At 48.1% G+C, this 22,392-nt stretch overlaps 1 protein-coding gene across 2 annotated transcripts in view; it reads right to left on the bottom strand.

Moving 5' to 3' along the window:
* The window catches only part of Rbfox1 (RNA binding fox-1 homolog 1), a 297,876-nt gene that overhangs the window by 92,311 nt on the left and 183,173 nt on the right, over nt 1-22,392 (bottom strand). For both annotated transcript variants that reach the window (XM_042698275.1, XM_042698276.1), the window contains exon 3: nt 5,816-5,959. In XM_042698275.1, the coding sequence (XP_042554209.1) occupies nt 5,816-5,959 (144 nt within the window). The remainder of the gene's footprint in view (nt 1-5,815; nt 5,960-22,392) is intronic.

Here is a 22,392-nt window from a genome sequence, read left to right on the forward strand (position 1 = left end):
CACATGCACGTGAAAAAGAGAAGTGAACGCTGAAGTAAGGGAGGAGGTAGAGGAAGATGCGCACTGCTAGCTCGTGTGATGGCCGGAAGTGAGGGGTGCCGGGAGCTCTCTTATGATGGGTGGATGCTCATCTATTCTTTGGTAAAGAGAACAGTCTTTCTTAGGGCATTTTCAGTGCCAAGTGTGGGAGGGGCTGAGAGGAACACAAAACCCATTCCACGTCGAACAAGAAGACTTCCCAAATGTGGGAAATGAAAGATTTCCTCTGCAAAGGTGAACTTGACTTCAGAGTAAAGAATCCTTCAGCCTCCTGGGCCCCTCCCAAAGCAGTAATTTCTACACAACTGCCTGAGACGACACAGTTAACAGAGATGCTAAGGTATTTATTTGAGGCGTTAACAGCCTGGGAACACATATATTTATGAACAGAGAGATGCCTGAAAAAGACTTCTTCCAAAACCATGAAACAAATGCCATCGATGGAACACTTGCTATGCAGCCAACACACACACACACACACACACACACACACACACACACACACACACACACACACACACACACACACACACACACACACACACACACACACACACACACACACACACTTCCTGGAAAAATAAGATCTGGCCAAGATAGAAGCGATCAAAAAGTAATCTTAGCATGTGTCATTCCCTAAATGAAAGCATCACACCATCTGCCCTGGCACCATCTTCCAGGCTTGCTTCTTTGGCAGTTGCCTTTGGGTGGGTGATTCTCAGAGCCAGTAGAACGAGCTGGAAGAAAAATGCTGATGTGAACCCTCTTTGCAGAGTGAGTTGCGTGCTATATTTATAGTATCAACAGTTTAATTGGGAAGTTTGGCGCTAATGATATAAACACAGCTGGCACGTTTTCAATTCGCATAGACACGACTCATTCCCAGACATCACTAGCATTTGTTTGCTCAACGTAGTGCTGGGGAGCCTTCAACCACATTGCACACACACCCCTCCGTGGCTGTATCCACAGCGAGATCTAGAAGCTCTGAGGCTATGTTTTTGAGCAAATATGTGACCCAGGTGGTTCTAGAAATTCTCGGATCAAACAATCTTTCTCTGGAAAATTGTTTAACAGATACAACATCAAACATCCAAAGTACACGTTAGTTCAAAGGCTGCATACGGAGCGTTCTGGCTTTTTATAGGCCCTGCGTTAATGTAGACATGGGAGGCACGGTGCCACATCCCCAAATGGCTTTACTATCCATGACACCGGGGGGGGGGGGGGGATGGGGGAGAGAGTGCAACTTTGCTTTGCCAGAGAAAGCACAAAGAAGCCGGTGATGATGTTGTGGTGCTGGGGATTGAACTTAGTTCATCCATGCTAGGCAAAGCATTCTAGACCCTGGCCCTTCATCTTTACTCTTTAGTTTGCCCATTAGAAACGATCATCATTTTTGTGCACGTGCTAACAACTGTGTGACCCATTTTTTTTTGGGGGGGGTGGCACTTATGAAAGACTTAAAGATTATTTTCTTTCCAGAGAGACCAAAGTCTTGAGCTCTGGTTTGGATTTTGTTTCTGTGTTTTTTTTTTGGTGGGAGGGGGAGACTTAAGACTGGTGCTCTACTGATTTAACCACACATCCAGTCTGGCATTTTGCTGGTTAACTGAAGAGCATCTTAGGCTTTTCTACCCGGGCTGGCTTTCGACTGTGATCCTCAGATCTTAGCCTCCTGAGGAGCTAGGATTACAGGCGTGAGCCCCTAGAACACAGCAGAGGGTCTCTACCTTGATCACAAAAGCAAGCCTATGGCATCAAGAAAGGTATTTTGCAAACTGGAGACTTGAGAACGATTCTGTGTGTTGTAGCTCAGAGGTGCATGGGTCAGAGCTCAGTTCTCTCACCTCAGACCCAACAAACATGCATGCAGCCATAGGTGAAAGCAACCTAAGCATTAAGGTCCAGTAAGTATTCTAATTCAGAATTGGAACACTGCAATCCACTGGATGGAAATCCCCACCCTGCTCTCGTCGGGTTGTTCAATGAGAGAGGGAGGAGGAAGGGTGGAAGAGGATGGATGTGGTCACAGTGGCATGTGTGATACATGCAGCTAGAGCCAGGCATGCGCTTGACATCGCTTCAGAAGTGGGCCGCGGAGGATGGGTCTCATCATCCATAGTGAGCACGAATTGAAACATCACAATGAATGCCCCTTCTATAACTAATGAATGACTCATACATCCACAAACAAGTTCATTTGGTAAGGACTCAGTGCTCACGGCTGGTCCCTCGCTGAGCTGATAACAGATCTCAAGAGGCATGGGATGAACTGACCTACCCTGTAAAAGCCTTTGGAATCAATGCCTTGAATAATACAATAGACCCATTAGCTCACATCCTCACTGGTACTTTCTCTAAAGGCTCTGGCTTCTGCTTTGGATATTGTAGCTACTGAACTTCTTACCCCGGGGAATGTTCCATTATGAAAGCAAGCAAACAAACGATGACAACAACAAAACCTACAGTGAACGACGAGATTTAATGTCAAACGTTGAGACAAGTATATCTGAAAGAAAGAGGATGGACATGAAAGATGGAAGACAAATCACCAAGGATTCCAAGCTCAATGAATTAAACCACTGACAACAATGCCAACAACAGACCATAAGGCCAACCTACAGCATACACCCTATCATCCTAGCTACCCAAAAGGCAGAGCTAAGAGGATCATGGTCCCAGGCCAGCTAGGCAAAACACAAGAGCCTAGCTGAAAAACAGAAGTAAAGTAAAAAGACTGAATGTGAGAGGGACATGGAGTAGCAGGCAGGGAGCTCTGATTTCAATCCTCAGTACCCCTAAGATAGACAGACAGACAGACAGATAGACAGACAGACAGACAGACAGACAGACAGACAGACAGATAGAGGATGAATGGATAAGTAGATGGATTTATTGATGGGTTGATGATAGATAAATGGACATATGACAAATGATAGATGATTGATAGGTAGATGACAAATAAATAGATAATATAGATAAGACCATGTCAAGCGATGTATCAATGGTTTCTGAACTTGACAGGAATACTGCAAACTCTTAGGAAATTTGAAAAAGAAGTCTGTTTGGGGGCCTCGGTTTCATTTTTGACTTCAAAATCCCCAACACCTGTATTGAACAAAGAAGAAGAACGGAAAAACAATTCAGAGACCTTCGTGAGTGTTTTATTTTTCTGTAACTATCTTCAACAATGCCAAAAGGTGAGGGCAAAGACAGAAGGCGGAAGCTCACTGAGGAGAGAGTGCTCATGTCTGAAGGGTCTGGGGCAGAGCAAGTGAGGATGCAGATGCGCTTCTGTGCAGTAAGTATGATGACTCAAAAGAAGCAGCGAAGTGAGATTCCCGGGACTCAGGATGGGAGGCCAGTCAGGATGCTGCAAAGGCCCGTCAGTGAATTCATGCTGCTAAATGGCTTTGTGAGCAATAGTTGGCTGGGAAGCTCAGATTCTTAGGGGATAAATCATAATTCTTTCCTTCAGAATGCTGGTTGTAGGCTAAGTTAGGCCTTGGAGTGATCGTAAGTGGTCTATAAAACCATATGTACCTGGCAGTTTTTATTGTCATACAAAGTCCTGCATACTCTTCCCTGCATACTGTGTGTGTGTGTGCGCACACGTGCAAAAGTCCTACAGCTTAAACTCAGGGTCTGGGTGCTGTCTCTGAGCTTTATTTGCTCAAGGCTAGCTCTCTACCACTTGAGCCATGGCTCTCCTTCTGGAATATTTTGGAGAATTGAAAGAATCTCATGAACTTTCCTGTCCAGGCTGGCTCCAAACCATGATCCTCAGATCTCAGCCTCCTGAGTAGCTAGGATGACAGGCTTGTGAAGCCCAGTGTCACCTACTTTTTTGAACGGGCACAGATGCTGTTTGTGATGAACAGAAGTGATAGTGTGCTTGAATGTACACCGTATCTCCTTCATTGACAGATACTAAGAGAATCTATCTTATTGTCAAATCAATACCTTATCATCTGCTTGGGAATTTTCACTTAAAAAAATAAAGTGGCTCTCTAAGGAGATTCTGATCCACGTTTGATAAAGTGTAGTAGGGACACCTGGGTGTCTCCCTCCTCTGTCTCTTTCGTTCTGTCTTCCTATCTCTCTGTCTCTCCTCGTATGTTATCTGTTATCTGCCGTAGCTACCCCTAAAAGGAGAGAGAAGTTTAGATATTAATGTAAGCTCTTCTCTGTGATCTCCAGCAGTGAATATTCTGCATTACTTTTCTGACTTACCACGGTAGCCTCGGGTGAATTTCAAGATAACGAAGACCACCAGGCAGGAAAAGGCACCCTTCAGGGTAGAAACTAGGGTTGGCTGCATGCATGGTATCAGTGAAAGAGCACCAGGCTGGTTATTAAGAGGATCAAGTTCAAAGTCAACATTACAGTGACACTTGATGAGAAGAGATAGACTGAATAGCAAGACATTGTCCTGACCTGACATGGCGAGAAGAATATAATTCCTCGGCTGGCCATCATTCAAACCTAGTCTCAGTGCTTTGCACACACTTAACCTTGACTCTCACTCTGAATGCTCTGCACTTTTCAAAGTCATCTTTGACCTGAAAGTGCCTGGGGGTATCTCTGTTCTGCAAGAGTTAGAGGGCTCAACTCAAGGTTATTACCAAATGAGTGAGATAAAAGTGCAGAGGCTGACCTTTTCTACAGAAATGTCAGCACGCAAGCCTGGGTATCTTCAATATTAGGAGGCTGGCTCCGAGTTTGTGTCAGATGCATACTTGATAAGCATCGTGGGCGTTAAAGAAATAAAAGGTGTCAGCTAACCCCCAAATCCCAGAGCCCAGAAGAAGCAGATGGCTCACTCATGCACTGGAGAGCCGCGCTGGGCTTCAGGAGATATGGAGAAAGCATTCATCTCCTTTTGTCACATCTGCATCTCAGAACGGTGTCTCCAAACAGCCCGCCCTAAGTCAGACGCTAAGGATGTGCCTCCCACAGATGCTCGCTTACTAGGATGGACTAGATCTGCAGACAAAGGGACGAAAGATCTCAGAGCCCCATGATTGCTAGGGACTTGGCGTGGTGTGGAGACCAAAGAAGCAGCAGATTCCTCTCTTTCCCTGGGAGGATGGGAATGCAGATGTCTTTTGGAAGAACAAAACCAGGGTCATGCCAACCTGGGAGGAAGCAGGCTGTTGGCACCTGGGCTGTTCTGGGCTTCAGGAACGGGCCTGGGCCAGGCCGCTCCTCCGTCATGGTGTTCACATCATAGCACCTGTGTCCTGCGATGCCTCGGAACCTTCCGGCACTGACTGCAGAGTGGGGGGGAGGGGCAAAAATGTGCATGGCCAGAAATGCCCTCTGACCTACGAAGCAATCTGTAGAGTTTTGTTGCTGTTCTAGGGGTGCTTTGTGTTTTTCTGCTATGCTTCATGCAGAAGCAGTCTCTCACTATGGCTGTCAGACACAGTGCCTGGGAAAGAGGCTGGAGTGGAGGAATATGGAGGGGCTGAGCGAGCAACAACTCCCAGGGTGTATTTCAGCTGCGACCTGGGGAGTCCCCACCCCACTGGTTTTGATCATCATTTGGATTTGGCAACGAGTCATCTAGGAGTTTATTTTGCCACTCGCCATTCAAATCAACTTCCTAGAAGATGTCCATTTGGGAACACAGAAACCCAGGAGGCCTTATTACCAGATTACCATAAAGAAGCCCTGCCGACAAAACGTCCACAGACGCGACAGGAACATTTCACCTTTGACGACGTGGCTTCCGAGGCAGGGAGGCTCTGAAGGGAGAGGCTGTACTTACACCAAACATTTGTCGGAGGTCAGGATCTCGGAACCGGAAGGGGATGTTGGACACATGCAGCCTCTTGGGCTGAGACTTGTTTTCCGTGTTTTCGGAAGGTTGTGTCTGAGGCTGACCGTCTGTCGGTACGGCATCGTCTGTCTGCTAAAGGAACAAGAAGAAAGCAGAGAGGCTCTTAGTCCACGCCAAGACGCACCTTTGCTGCCCCGAGAAAGAGAAAATGCCTGAAGAAAAAGATAAAGGGAAGAAACGAAAGAGCCATTTCCTTTACTCAACAATATTTGTTTCCCCACCTCTGCAGCATGAGTGTACAACCCGGGGCTGAGATGTCATGGTAAACAGCGTAGGCAGAAATCAGTGCCCTGTAGACACGCTAAAAATTCCACAGGAAAGCATGAGAGAGGAAAGGTGTGGAGAAGGCAGTCATGATATTCCATGTACATGCTAGGAAACTAGGGAAATGGAGGGGAAGGGAGGGCTTGGGGAGATGGGGGTGGGGAAGAGTGATGGAAGGGGTAGCTTTGATCAAGATGCATTGTATTGTTGAATTGTAACCCCTCTGACAACTACTTAAAAAAGAATCAACATACAATCTAAAAAACCCACCATAAATAAACGCAGAGTTGAAAGTCAACAATGATAAGAATCGTGAAGACCAATAAACCCAAGGAAGAGGTCTAGAAGGTGCTGGGAAGTGAAAAACTCAGCTACAAGGAAGCAATGACTCGGAACTGGTAGCTCATGTCTGTAATCTTAGCGGCTCAGGAGGCTGAGATCTGAGGATCTGGTTGTCTACCAGCCCTGGTAGACAAATCAGAGAGACTCCTATCTCCAATTAACAAGCCAAAAGCTGACGTGGAGGTACGGCTCAAGGGGTAGCATGCTAGCCTTGAGCAATAAAGCAAAGTGAGGAATTTAGGACCTGAGTGTTAGGACCTGAGTTCAAGCCTTTGTACACACACACACACACACACACACATATGCACACACACAGATTTATTAGAGTTAAAATAGTACAGTTCTTAGTCAACGCTGCTCAGATTCTTCAGATATGTATACATCATTACTGAGCCTATACAAATAATAGTACTAACAACAGTTACAAAAAAGCTCTGAAAAGGCCCTATGGGGTTCTGTAGTTCAAGGACTCAGCTGATTGGCTTAACTTTTGGAAGGGTTTTAAACTTAGTTTCTTAATTGTGCAGATCCGTCCTGTCCACCCCTGTTGACTGCATTTGGCAGTTTAAATTTAAATGGATTAAAATTTAATTATGTGTAAAATTTGCTTATGTGCATTAGCTTGCATTTCAAGTGTGTGATAGCCACAAGTTAGTGCTTCTGTATTTGACTGCATGGATCTAGAATATTTCTATCTCTGCAGTAAACTTCTGCTGGGCCACATTGGTGTGGCAGATTGGAGGTTATTATCAGCGTCTTGCATGACCCTGTCCTGCCCTCCCCCACACAGAAGAAGCCTTGTCACTGTACCTGCACTGACACCAATCTCTAGCACTAGCTGTCTCTAAATAGGCAGGAACAAGGAGGAAGGTCACCAACCCATAGAGGCTACCATCTTGGAAATACTTCCTTTCTTCAGACCTTTTCTTTGTAATTCATCCACCCTGCCTCTAGGTGACAGTAGATATGCCAGCCTGGTCAGATTCCTGCTGCTTTGAAACAAAGATGGCGTCCGTGCCCAAGCCTATCAGGTTCATGAACAACAACAAGAATCATCCTCACTTACTTATAAGCACTTTAGAAGCACATAACGGAGACCAAACTATCAAGGCAGGCAGCCAGGTGTAAAATAATACAACCTTAGAGGAGACAGTCTTACCAAGTGAAACAAAAAAGCAACACCCCGATTACAGGGCACAATTAGCAGTTTTCTCATCACCCTTTGCATGTGCTGGAAGATTTCCTTTGCATTTTTCAACACACCCAGAATTGCATTTGGGAGTCTGGACCGCCCCCAGTGGTTCACACACCCTTCTTGCGATATTAGAAACCCAGTTCTGAGGACCTCCTCAGCGTTCAAGTACAATATTGCTATGACACCTCTCCTGCCATGTTTTTGCTGACACTGAGGAGTGAGCAGGAAGAAGAACCTTCTTCTAGAAGGTTCCTACTTCCCGGGTGAGTGGAAGAGGTAGCAAAAGACAGTGGCGATGCCCGCAGGTAGTCTTTGTGACACCGGTAAGACAAATGAATCAGAGAGGGACAAGCAGCCTCAGGTCCCAGGTAAAAAGTGCAAACTGGGTGCTCCAAGGCAAACCAGCTCTGGGGATTAGGTCTTAGGCAAAAGGCTGGGAATAACAGAGAAGGCTGGTGTGTGCCAAGAGAACAAAGCATGCACGAAGAGGCTGAGATGCAAGATGGCAATCCAGGGCAGTCTGTGTAGACAGCAGGGTTGACAGTCAGAGGGGACATCAGGAACTATGGGAAGGAGAATAGACTACAGAAATGTGGGTGTTGGGGAGGGGAGGGCCGTGGATGCAAAACCAGAGAGTGACCTTCCAAGAAGCTGTGAGGAGCCACAAGTTATGACTGGCGTGGAACACAATGTTACATGTCTGTTAAGTGACTGGCTGATGTGCTACATGAATGAATGAATGAATGAATGAATGGATTATTGAATGAGTAAATAGCAATCCAGCAACCTTCGATGACACTGGAGGAGCACTGTAATCCTGAGATCTAAACAGAACAGAGACTGTGTTTTCCTTCGCTGTGAGAACAGGTTATCACAGCTAACACACACCCTGCGTTTTGACAGCATGTCACTCCTCATTGCCTCTGGTACCTGACCAGGAGGCTGTAATTTGCATAAGCAATAGCTAAGACCCTGAGCTTCCTGCTCATTTTTCTAGACTGCGAAAAGTTGCTGCTTGAATGCAAAAAAATTAAAACAAGGTCTTCCTGATTCCAAGAAAGGGACTTAGATTTGGATTTGTGTACAACTGTGGAATGTTTCAGTTTAATAATAAACCTAATTAGGAATTACAGAGATTATGATTAAACGTATTAAGTGATTAATAGCATTATGCCACTCACGTGAAAATTAAAATTAATCATCTCCAGTAAAACAGGACTTTGGAGAAATCTTTGAGTTGTTTCTTCTGATATATAATGCTTAATTAATCATTCTGTAGTATGTACATTTATACACAAACATCCACAAACAACTGTTATACATATATAGCTGTAAAAACACAGAACATTCTCAAACAGTTTCAGGATGCTGAGCCTTCACATGGATAGACAAGAGGACAAACGGCAGCCTAAATGGATTGAGAGGGATAGAAAAATGAATCTTTCAAACTAAGCATGCTTGTGCGTGAGGCTGTTTGAAGAACCAGGGTTACTGAATCACATAAGTCCTGCATATGAGCTCACCTCCACCAAGTACTCATTTCAGGCAAGTCAATTTACCCACTCTGAACCTCAGTTTACTTATTTGTAAAGAACAATGATGGCAGAAACTCTATAACCTTGGGAGTAGGATCAGATGTAGCAAGAAATATATACTGTCCGGTGGTTACCACAGAGCCATGAACCAGAGGAGTTTAGAATCATTAGTTCTTCTTACAAATGTCATTTCTTTCTATTACCATTTCCCTGGGGGTTTTCTGGGGGAAAACATATTCCAAATAGACTTGTGTCTGTAAGGCCTCGGCTACAGGTTGGATCTGGAATGTTCTGTTGCCGGCCTTGGTTGCTTTGAGCTGTGGTAGAACTTCGAAGAGGAAGGTTGACTGGTGGGAAGTGAGATCATTGGAAATCCTTCTCCAAAGGGTCTCCCCCATTTTCCTTTCTCTCTTTGCTTCCTGGCCACCATGAGGTAAACAGATCTCATCATCATCTCCCAGCCACCTCTTTATAAATTAAGAATCCCAGGTTTTGTGTTACCTTGGCAGGAAGCTAGCTGTCTCTTATTTTTGTCTCCTGACAGATTATCATAAATTGGGGGGCTTAAAAAAAAAGAAAGCCAAAACCCAAACCAGAACTTTCTCTACTCAACAGTTATGGAGGCAAAGGTCCACGACGACCACAAAACCTGAACTGTCATGCCAGTGACCGGAAACTACAGAAAATTCCTTAGTTGCCTCTGGTAGCTGCCTCTGATGGTTCTGGGTCTCCTTTGCCTTGGCAGGAATGACTTGTCTCTGATCTGAGACCCTCTCTCCCTGTGACCGAATTCCTGGGGTGTGTCTGATTCAAATGTGCCTCTAGTTTCTCTTCTCCTTAGGAGACCAAGTCATTATATTTAGCGCTCATCCTAAACTCAGGATCATCTTGACTCATGATACTTAACTACATCTTCAGTGAAATTTTATCAAACCAAACAGGTCACGTTCACTAGTTCACTAATGGTTCCTATGGGTTGGAAAACAGACATGGTTTTGGGAACCACCCATCTAATCCTCTATAATCAAAACACCAGAAGCTCATGTGGTACCAGTTATCAAAGAGTGTCTGACCTCCAACCCAACTGGCTTCAGGAACACAACCACTAGAAGTAGGTAAAATGTCCCACCCCGAGCTGGCCCAAGATCTTATTTGTCCACAGAAACTCCTGTAGTAAGAGTCTAGGAACACAGAGGTGATTGAATCTTCTCACCTTCCTCAGCCCAGGCTTGGTCATTTTGCCTTTCTACATTTGGCCATGAGCACAGAGTAGCTGATAGCTCTAAGCTGGGCTAGAAAGCTCTTCCCCAGCTTCCAGAAAGAAATGTCTCTCATATTCCACATCTGTCTTTGCAAATTCACAAGGTGATCGGTGGTGATCATCATTATTTTGGGCAGCGTTAATAACTATTTGCTTTTGCTCTCCAGTTCTCAGGCCCTTAGATATGAGCAGCTCTGGGATGCAGCCTTCCCATTAGGCGGGGAAGCCCATGGGGTCCCGTGGTAACGGAGGCTCCATTAACCCCAAGGGGCTCCTTCCCAGGCAGCACTGGGCAGAGATTTTCAATAAGCTCATTAAGACCCCAATGGCAGCTCCTATGCCAGCCTACTGTGATGGCCTTATTAGGAGGCGGGGTGTTTGCTGCAGCATTTTTCTTAATAAACAAACTCCCCAGGGGTAGCGGCCCAGGTTATAAATGTTAAGAAAAACACCACCGGCACTTTAATCTCTTGAAGATCGCTTAGTGCTTTCACAAAGACCTTAATAAAGATCTGCAGGGCTCCCTTTGCTATAACCGTCCTAATTCAATGAATAGCTCTGAGCAACCCACAGCTAATCCCAGTAAAATTGGATTTTCATATCGACCAATCCGGAGATTGGATTTTCATATCGACCAATCCAGAGGTGGCTATTTGAGAGAATACACACAGCCATGTAGAAATAAGGATCTCTCCCTACCCCCCGCCTCCATTGCCTTTGTAGGCTAGGAGACATTGAAGGGCCTACCTGAGATCAGTAGATGCGGAACCCACCTGCCCGGCAGCATCGTGGGAGGAGGACGGGGCAGTGGACGTAGAAGCACAGGTAAGGAATCGTTATGCCTAAACCTCTCTGAGCTAGGACAATACCATCACTTACTGGTCTGGGGACTTGAACCCTTTGGAGCCCCAGTCTTCCCAGCATTAAGGCCAGATAAGAGGCAGCCCTCACAGGGCTGTCTCTGGTCAGTCTAGAGCCGGGGATGAGGGAGTGAAGCATGGTGGTTCCAAACCTAGGGAGTATACCACAAAGTCGTCAACCAAACCTAGAAGCTAGAGAGTCATTAGGAGACGCCGAACAGCAGGTTCAGGGGAATGCAGCCCAACGCATCAGAACAACGCACGCACTCACTGGACACCGACTGATCGGTGTCTCTCATTTCCACGTCACCAGTGCAACACGGGCTTTTATGTTTTCTCTCTTCCTGCTAAGGCTCTGAGAACCTGCGTCTGCTGGACACACGCGGCTCGTGAGCTCAGTGTGGATCCTGGCTTTTTTTAATGGGAAATCCGTCATCTGTGTTGAGACTCGGAACACACTCAGTTCCAGACACGTGTCAATCAGGCCACTTGGATCACGGAGGGCCCCATGACCCAAGTCATCGCTGCTTACATCTAAGGAAAAGTTCGATGCAGTCTCTCGTCACAAGAAACCGCCCACAGTTTGAGCACTCAGCGGGCAACAGACCCCGCAAGGGTACTGACTCCCTGCAGCAGGGCAGTGTCTGCTGAATGTGACAAAGGATGAAGCAGGGTGTAGAAAGCAGCGAGGCCGCTGCTGCCCTGAGCACAGCATGAGGAGCTTTTCCTGGGTGACGTGTGTGAGGCCCTGGAGAGATGGGCTATGAAGTAGCCTTGAGCACAGAGGAGAAGGGATGAGAGGAAACCACCAGGAACGGATCCCAGAATGAAGAGCCAACCTGCGGGCTGCAACTCCCCGTTTCATCTGGTGACGCCCCTTGGCGCCAGCCTTCAACTTCAGCCTGTCGCAGCCCTCAGCGTCTGCCGGCTTCAACCGCAGCTTCCACAGCTTCCACGTCAACCCGTGCCGGCCTCCAACGGCCACCTGCGCCAGCTCCGGCCGAAAGTTTTCTTGACCGAAAATTCTATTGGACCCCGGTGCTTCAGACAGAGTGTGTGGCATGTAACGGGTGTGGCAAGGGGCAGATAACCAAGAGAACAGATTCCAGGAGAAGGAAAATAGAGAAGGCCAGACCGAGAAAGAACTGTCCCCGCAGCAATGGCTGAGGCTGAGCATTGCACTCACACTCCAAGTGATCGATCCTTCCTTCCTTCCTTCCTTCCTTCCTTCCTTCCTTCCTTCCTTCCTCCCTCCCTCCCTTTCTCCCTCCCTCCCTCTCTCCCTTTCTCCTTCCCTCCCTCCCTCCCTTTCTCCCTCTCTCCCTTTCTCCCTCCCTCCCTCCCTCCCTCCCTTCCTTCCTTCCTTCCTCCCTTCCTTCCTCCCTTCCTTCTTTCCTTTCCTTCCTTCCCTTCCCTCCTTCCTTCCTTCCTTTCTTCCGTTCCCTTCCTTCCTTCCGTCTCTCCCTCTCCTTCCCTTCCCTCCCTCCCTCCCTTCCTTCCCTTCCTTCCCTTCCCTTCCCTCCCTCTCCTTCCTTCCCTTCCTTCCTCCCTTCCTTCTTTGTTGTGCCTATACTGGGGCTTGAACTCAGGACCTGAGCGCTGTCCCTGAGACTTTATGCTCAAGTCTAACATTCTACCACTTTGAGCCATTTCCAGGGTTTTGGCTTTTTTTTGTTTTTCAATAGTTCACTGGCGATAAGAGTCTCACGAGCTTTCCTGCCCCAGCTGGCTTTGAACCGCAATGCTCAGAGCCCAGCCTCCTGAGTAGCTGCTACTGCAGGGGGAGTCACTGGTGCCCGGCCAGTTGTGATTCCCATTGCTGTTATTATTGGTAATCATCTCACGGGATTTCCCTTCATCCTATGTTGACATGTTTCTTTCCCTTGCCTTTTTAACGAACATAAAGTGGTAGTCCCATTGTGATTTTTCCCCCATGTATTCGTGTGACACACTGGGATCAAATTCGCTCTGTTCCGCTTCCTCGCTCCTCTTCCTCACTTCTCAAGTTAGTTCTGTGTGTGTGTGTGTGTGCGCGTGTGTGCACACTGAAGGTTTCAGGGAAACTGCGGACCCCTCAGCCTAAGGAGAAAGGCATGCACGTCTAAATGTTGCATACAGCTTCAGGAGCTCTCTGTAGGACGATGGAGAGATACCTGCGGGCGTGGGTCAGGGTGACAGTGGAAGGATATCTGGTGTATCCTAGCCTGAGTCAAGAAAAATGGCCACTGGCTGTCAGTGCTGAAGATGAACGCCACCTTGGGATGGCTGCTTATCAGCAAGATGCAGACCTGGATCAAGGGTTAGTGGTGGAGGACTTGCCAGACAACCTTGTAGGGGCAGAGTATCTTCTCCAGAGGTTTCCATGGCTTGGCCTACTGAATTCTCTATACTCTTGAAACCCAAGGCTCAGCAAGGTTGTGTAGGCTATCCAAACTTACCCAGCTAGGAAGAGGGTAAGACAGACCTCTGGGATCCCTGTCTTCATACCTTGGACTCTCATGCCGCAGCGGCTGACCATGGCCCAGGTGAAGATGGCCGGGAACACTTAAGAACAGGGCTAGAGACCACAGAGCATATACCAGGCAATGAAGCCTCTCTGCACCACTAAGGGCTGGGCTCTAGATCTGGACCAGAGTCAAAGGGATGAGGAGATTGGGATCAGAACCCACAGACCAACTGCTGAACACCAGACAGGCGCTGCCAACGCCTCCTGCCACCGTCGCCAGGGTTAAGCTCTAATTTATCAGAGTAACTTTGAGTTGACTTCTCTGTCCTTTGCACAGAATGCAGACAAGGCGAGGAGGGGGAGGGAGGTGTCCACAGGGGGGAGGAGATGGGGTTCCGTGCAGAATGGTTTCACTGACGCTGAATACGGAGAGAGGGGTGGATAAAATCACGCGTGCAACCTTGACGCCAAACCCTGCGCTGCGAGACACGGCAATCCAGCCAAGGCAAGTTTAAGTCTGCCGGCTAGAACGCAGTAAAGAGCTCGGTGACTCTTTCCTGGATCATTCTAGAAGATCTCTTCAGATCCGGCTTCTTTCCTCATGAGCTCCTCCTTCTAACCCAAACCCAGTCCTGCCTTCCCGATATGGAGTCCCAGCCTTCAACACAACACAACTAATTTCTCCACACCAGCCTGGAGAAGAGACGTGGTATCCCTCCTCTCCTACCTCTTTCCTCCCCTCCATACGTACCACCACCACCATTCCTGGAGATGAAGAAGTACTTCTGAACACACAGCTTCACTTATCAAGATATTTCAGAGAGAGAGAGAGAGGGAGAGAGAGGGGAGAGGAAGAGAGAGAGGGAGAGAGAAAGGGAGAGAAGGGGAGAGAGAGGGGAGAGGGGGAGAGAGAGGGAAAGGGAGGGGGAGAGAGAGCCCTTCCAGTGTCTTGGAGGCACGATTTGATTAAGTTGACAATATTATTTGAGCAATGGTTGAATACCCACTGTGATGTACTTTGGGCCAAATTGATTGGTGTAACAAACACTTGCTCCGTCTCCTCTCGCAGTCTGAATAGTGGTTGTGATGTAGCCAGTCATGCCGGGCACCAAGCAAATGCAGAGTGCACAGGCTCGCCCCTCTCCCTTTGCCCTCTCTCTCTCTCCCTCCTTCTCTCCCTTCCTCTCCTTCCCTCCCTCCCATACCCTCTCTCTTTCTCCACATCTGCAGATGGCAGTAAGGACACACCCTGGGGCTGGCATAATTCAATACATTGTACGATACGCTCAGAAAATAGTATCACAATACGCGGCAATATACCTATTTGATTTGTAAACCTGATAAAAAAAAATAAGCCATTGAGAGAAGTTCAGGGGAATATCTGTGTGTGTGTGTGTGTGTGTGTGTGTGTGTGTGTGTGTGTGTGTGTGTGTGTGTGTGTGTGTGTGTGTCTTCTAAGCAAAACTCTATCTAGAATGTGTGTAGAGCACACCAATGGGGGGTGGGAAGGGGTGAACCGGAGCAGAGCAGAGAAAGCCATGCATACTAAGTCACCTCCCTACCTGGCATTAGACATTATTGCCCATTTCCCCCTTTAACAGGAAGAAGCGAGTGTGTGCAAAGTTATTTTCCATTAGAAAAAGTATAATGGGTAAAGCCCGGGGAATATGAATTAAAACTCACATCTAGCGATTGTTCCATGTTTGTTTGTTTTTTTCCTTCTTTTTCTCCCAATCCAACTTCAAAACCGGGGCGATACAGAGACAGCCCGGCTTCCAGCCTTTTCATTTTATCTCTCACTAGGCAAACAAATAAGTTAATCGCACAGCTTTGGATGGAGTGAATGCTGCATTCCTGGCTCCTCCAGAGCTTGCGGCGGCCCAGGTGATGTAGATTTAAGAAAGAACTGCATCGTAGCTCCCTCAGCAAAAATCAACGCGCTGTTCCACTCCAACGCAGAAAGCCTCCAGAAGGAAGGGCGGGAGGGGCCGCCGGGGCCCAGGCCACATTGCTCTGCTATTTCTCCTTCTTTGAAAATGGAGAGGGAGCAGGGGAGTAGGCAGGGGCTGGGTGCACCGGTAAGAGTCATGAGCTGTGAGGAGCATGTGCCTTGTCGGCCTGCTGACATAGACTGACGGCTGGTACCACACACACTGATTTTGCACAAATTAGAAGGTACCACACACATTGATTTTGCACAAATTAGAAGGCAAGGGGCTTGTGGTTCCTGCTGAGGATTCTTGTTGTTTTTTTTTGTCAGTGGTGGGACTTGAACTCAGGGCCTGGGTGCTGTCCCTGAGCTTGTTCACTGAAGGCTAGTGCTCTACCACTTTGAGCCACCACTATACATCCAGTTTTCTGGTGGTTCATTGGAGATCAGAGTCTCACGAGGACTTTCCTGCCCAGGCTGGCTTTGAGCCATGATCCTGAAATCTCAGGCATCTGAGTAGCTAAGATGACAGGCGTGAGCCTGAAGGCCAGCCTGAAGGCTTTTTCTGGCTTGCAGGTAGATGCCTTCCCGTGAGTGCTCATGGTCAAAGACAAGACCGCCCCGGCCACCTGACTTCCGGCTACACAGATCCTACAGTTCCTCTGTGGAGGCTCCACACTCTTTACCTATCTGTCCCAAACCAATTCCCTCCCAAAGTCACCATCTTCAGACAGCATGGCACGGGGGCAGGGCGGGGGGGGGGGGGTAAGGAAGCAACAAATGGCTTTGGGCGAAGTCTGGGCAGGGCCATGATAACAGAGCCTGTAACCCTGGGGAATAAAGGAGAAAGGAGAATGCTTGTTCCGAAGAGAGACAGGGGTTTCATTCACACACACACACAACTTTGTAAGTGCATTAACTAAGCATCTACTACGTGCCAGAGAGCCCTGCAGCCCCATGTCTGATTATCAGAGAGGAAGACATAGATGACAAAGGTTTGGCTTTTATTTCCAGAAACCAAAAGTTATGGTGATCACAACTGCAATAACACCAGTGTGTGTGTGTGTGTGTGTGTGTGTGTGTGTGTGTGTGTGTGTGTGTGTGTGTGTGTGTGTGTGTGTGTGTCCGTGTGTGTGTGTGTCCGTGTGTCCATCCGTCCGTCTGTCCGTCCTGGAATCCAAACTACTCAAGTTTGAATCCAACTCCATGCCTGCCTAGCTGTGTAGCTCTAGTTGCTCTCTAGGCCTCCACCGACAGAACAGGATCATTACGAGCGCCCACACCAGCTCCATAGGACCCATAGTGCAGGACACTGCTCCTAGCCCAGAAATGCCAGCATACCCCCTAATCTCCCGCCCCCCAGCTAACCAGAGGCACACCCCCAAGCACACCCCAGAAACCTCTCACAGCTTCACGCTCTCTTGTCCACGTTGACCCCTTCCAAACCAATCAGGAGACGGACGGTTCTCCAGAGAGAGACAGACAGAGAGCTTCTGAAAGGGGGCGGGGCCTCGCCCTCTCCCGGGCCAAGAGGCTCTCCCAAAGATCTCTCTCCTCTCACCCCCAAACCTCTTGGCTTCTCCTCTTCCTTTCTTCTCCCGTCTTCTCCTCTCTTCTCCCCTCCTTTTCTATTTCCAAGCCCCCTAATGCACACAGAAACCAAGCTCACCTCAAACTTCAATATTTAAAAAACAGACCTGGACCATTGGTACGGATTCCCCCAATCTCACCCAGACTGCCCCCTTCCTTTCCGGTAGGATGCAAGGTTCTACAGAACCAAATGGCAGCTCTCTGCATGGTGTGCATTCTCTAGGCCCGTGGAGATGGCCCAGAGCACAGCTCAGTGGCAGAGCAGGAGAGAAACTTCAGATGAAAACCATCCCAGGGACATCTATGATCTATGGGGCTTTCCTTACTACGTACTTCTCTTTTTTGTATAAATGCTTCAAAGAGACAAGTGTACTTGGTGCTTTCTTCCAGAACTTAGTGGGATTTTTCCAATAGGTAGATTTAGCCTTTCCTATTTTTTTTTTAAAGTCCAGCCATATAAGATCACACTTTTTATCTCTCCAGTGCACAGAGCTGTGGCTCTAGAAATGTGTTCTACCCCAGCCACTGGGCGAGCGGGGGTGGGGGTGGAGGGGTGGAGGAGATCCTTAAAAGGATTCTATCTTGTGAGATGTTGGTGGCTTGTGCCTGGAATCCCAGCTACTCAGGAGGCTGAGATCTGGAGGATCACAGTTCCAGTCTAGTCTGGGCAGAAAGACTTATTAGACTTCATCTCCAAAAATAACCCATACAAATCAGAGCTGGAGATGTGAGTAGGAAGTGGTAGAGCACCTGCCTACAAAGCAAGAAGTCCTGAGTTCAAATCTCAGTATCACCCAAGAGGAAAAAAATATATAAAAGAGATTCTCCTTCCATCTTCCTCCTTCTCCTCCTCCTTCTTCTTCTTGGGTTTTTATACCATAGCTAGTTCAGGCTTGGGGTTTGGAAGCTTCCATTTTGCTAACTTCCCCAAGTTAGAAGGTTCTCGGCCCTGGGAACTCACCTCTGGCTGGCCACAAGATTCCATGGCAAAGCAAAGTCGCTGCTCAGAGGGAAATCCCCCAGGACTTGAGCTGGAAGCTGGATCTCTTATGTGTGCTGGGAAGCCCTGGGGCGCCCTTGCTTTTGGGGAACTGCTTATCCCTCAACTGGACAGCATCCTCCTTCAGGAAAACACTTCTGCCTTTAAGGTGGTGGGCGATGCTGGAGGATGGATGGGACTGAAATCAATGGAGACTTCTCCATAGACTTCCGTGGGCCCCAACCCTGGGCATTTCGACTATGTAAAAGTAGAGCTACACGACGGCTTTGCCAGAATATCATCGCCACGTTGACCCCGTGGCTTGACCCCGTGGCGGACAGGAGGCCCTGACGAGGAGGCCTGCGGCTGACTCTGAGGATTTCAGGGTCTCCATCTTCTCTACTGAACTGGAGATTATAAGGTATTCTCCGCAACTTTGGGGTGTCTTTGCCCACACCCTCCGGGGTGTGGGAGGGAAGGGAGCTAGCTCCTCGTCCACAAGGGAATAGCATCACCATCTTCTTTACCGAGAGCAACCCCTCTTCATGGAAGGGTAAAAACATCAAGCTCGGAATCACAAGAGAGGCCATTTTACAAAAGGCACCTAAGAAATTAACTCTCTTAAGAAGAGTTCGCAGTGGAGCTCATTTTGCAGAACTGCTTGTGAGCACACTCTGGGAACGGGAGGGCCAGCTCCATCGTCCAGGGGTGCGTGACACGATCCGCTGCTTCTCTTCCTTCCACATGCCTTCTTCACACGGCCCTGGCACCAACTCAGAACTCCACATGTCCCCAGCGCCACCAGTGTCCTCCCAGACCTGCAAAGCCAGCCCGTTCTGAACGGACTGGAGTCCACCAGGGATGAACCGGGAGGCGGCCGAGGGGGCAGATCCATTCCTACACACTTGTTCAAGTGAACGTGGCGGCGGTGGCACTGTGGCTCGAGGGAGCGTGTCAGCCTCGAGCGAAAATGCCAAGCGACCAGCCACCCATGGTGCACGCCTGTCATCCCAGCTACTCAGGAGGCTGAGATCTGAGGATCATGGAGCATCCCAGGCTATGAGTTCAAGCCCCAGGACTGATATACAATGATTTTGAAGGAAAACCGTTTTTTTGCATTTTTGAAATAATTCAATGGATGCAGGAATCACCAAGGAATACACAGAGACCCTACGCTCTCCCACCAGCTTCCTCTAATCCCGATGGCTGACCTAACTGTACACACAACATGAACAAGCTATCACTGGTCTACCGACATTACAGAAACACCAGTGTTTACCCAGATCCCCCCCACCCCCACCTCCAGCTCGCCACAGAACATCTTTCTTTTGGTCCCAGGATGCAATGCAGGATCTCAGGTTTGCACTTGCAGGGTTTGGGCCCTGATTCCATTGGAAATCAGGGAGACTTCAGAAGGCATCCAACAAAGAAAGGGAATGCCTTATGTGTCTACAACACTGCTAAGAGTATTAGTTATTATTATTATTTATTCTACTTTGATCTACAGTGAGAGCCAAGGGAACAGGAAAACTGCTGGAGTTGTAATTTAATGGAAGTCCACTGAATACCTCATGCTACCTGGAAGAGTAGTAAATGTAGTAGAGGACTACTAATTACCAGGCCTTCTATAAAGACACAATGCTGTATAATTGGGAATTAATAAACAGGATACTTATGTCCTCGACTTTTATTACTGCGAATGCTAATTGTGTGTACTCCTTGGATTGATGAGACTCCTTTCTCCTTCACCACCAAGTATTTTCACCTTCTATTTTCTTCACTGCCTGAACTAATAGGCTTCCTTGAGTTAAGGAGGCCAACGCTGCAGGTTTGCTGTCAAGCACTTGGCTTTGGACCCGAAAAGAAAACAAAATTAGAAAGTTCGGCACCCGTAAAACAAAACAAAAATGCATTTGGGACCTGGCTAAGTTATAGGTGTTGGGTGCCTGGTATATAAAGAGGAGAGGCTAGGCTGGGCACAGTGGTGGAGCCCTTTAATCCCAGCTACTCAGAAGTGGAGATGGAGGATCAGGGTGCCAGGCCAACCAAGCTAAAAAGTTAGAGAGGCCTGATCTCAATACATAAGCTGGGCGTGGTGACGCAGGTCTAGCATCACAGCAGAAATAAGGGTCATGGCTGGCCCAGGTGAGAAGCAGGAGACTATGTTAAATAAAATAATACAAATGAAAAGAACCAATGCTGTAGCTCAAGGGGTAGAGCACCTGCCTAGCAAAAATCCCTGGCTGCAAAAAGCTAAAATGAATTGCACAGAAGAGTAGTTCCCGGTGTGTGGCTCACTCTTCTGAACTCACGGGAGTTCAAAGCCAGCTGTTCATCTGAAGGATGGCGGTGATGCTCCTGACATGAGACAGACAGACCTCCTCCGTGTGTGTGTGTGTGTGTGTGTGTGTGTGTGTGTGTGTGTGTGTGTGTGTGTGTGTGTGTGTGTGTGTGTGTGTGTGTGTGTGTGTGTGTGTGTGTGTGTGTGTGTGTGTGTGTGTGTGTGTGTGTGTGTGTGTGTGTGTGTGTGTGTGTGTGTGTGTGTGTGTGTGTGTGTGTGTGTGTACTGGCCCTAAGGCTCAAACTCAAGGCCCAGGTGCTGCCCCTAAGGCTCAAACTCAAGGCCCAGGTGCTGCCCCTGAACCTTGGTGCTCAAGGCTGGCCATGTCCGTGCTTCTGCAGCTGATGGTGTGAAACAGCGCCCTATGTGGTGAGCTTCGCTTGCACGGTGGCCAGCACCACAGGCGGCGTCCCCTTTCTCCTTGGGGATGCACACAGCTGGACACGGGGGATCACGCCATGCACACTGCTCTTGAAAACAAGTATACTTCAGGAAATTAAACAAAGAAATGGTATGAGTGATAGAGACTGAAGGAAGAAAGGGAGAAAGGAAGGGAGGGAGGGAGGGAGGGAAGGAAGGAAGGAGGGAGGGGGAAGGAAAGAGGGAGGGAAGGAAAGAGAGAGGGAAGGAAAAAGAGAAGGAAGGAAAGAGAGAAGGAAGGAAGGAAGGAAGGAAGGGAGGAAGGGAGGGAGGAAGGGAGGAAGGGAGGGAGGGAGGGAGGGAGGGAGGGAAGACAGGCAGAGAGGAGGGAAAGAAGAGAAGGAACAAGCGCTTGCCATGTTCCTCCTGGAATATCTTATTTGTTTCGTGGATGGACAGGGAGGATTTGTCAGAGAATGCCTGACATTGACAAATAGGTGACACGAAAATAAATGGCCTCTGGAAACGCTGGCAACATTAATCCCATCAGGTCATGAACTATGGATTTCTTCTCTTGGCTCCTGCAGCGCATATTAAGGATCAAGTTGAGGGCTCAGCTCAGATTCACCATTTAAAAAAAAAAAAAAAAAAAAGGAACGCATCATTGTCAATGAACGCTGACCTGGTGGTCACTCTCCGGCCACTGCAGAAGGCTCAGCCTGTGCCTTCTCCGGGGACAATTTATGCTCCACTGCACGCATCGGAGAGAGGTCACCTGGCCTCTCTATCTGATTCTAAAGCCCGACAGCCCTATCTCCTCTAACCATGCAAGAATGTCCTCGATGCTAAGGCTTATGTAAGGAGCAGTAGCTACTGACCAAAGCTCTCCAGACACAGAAATAAAGAAGCATTTGTGGGTATAAGAGGTAAAATTCCACTGTGCAAAGGGGAAAGATTCCAGACTCAGAAAAAGAGAAGATGCTCTGGGAACAAAGTAAAAGGATCAAGGTACAAAGTTTTATCTGTTCCCTACTGTGTAGATAGGGGATTAGCCACGGCGGTGGTGAGCTAGTGTCAGGCAGGTGGAATGAAAATCTCTGTGGCTGACTTCCGGGGCACCAGACAGGATTGGGGGAGTCCAGGACGGAGATACAGGGCGACAATGACCCCCCTGGGGTCTTCCACACCGTCGATGGGCTGTTCTTCACCATCTTACCATGACAGAAGTAGTTCTTCTTGGCTCAGCCTTGCTTGACCAACCACCAAGTAAGTGTATGTTGGTTGTAAAAGAAAAAAAAAAGGAAAAGAAAATGGCTCCGGCCTCCCTCTTGCTACCACACTGTTATCATTGAATCCCGACTTGGGAAGCTGTGCTTGCAAGCAGCTCTCTTTACACTGTCTC

Source organism: Dipodomys spectabilis, unplaced genomic scaffold (genome assembly GCF_019054845.1).
Source record: "Dipodomys spectabilis isolate Male_0828 unplaced genomic scaffold, ASM1905484v1 ptg000231l, whole genome shotgun sequence".
NCBI lineage: Eukaryota > Metazoa > Chordata > Mammalia > Rodentia > Heteromyidae > Dipodomys > Dipodomys spectabilis.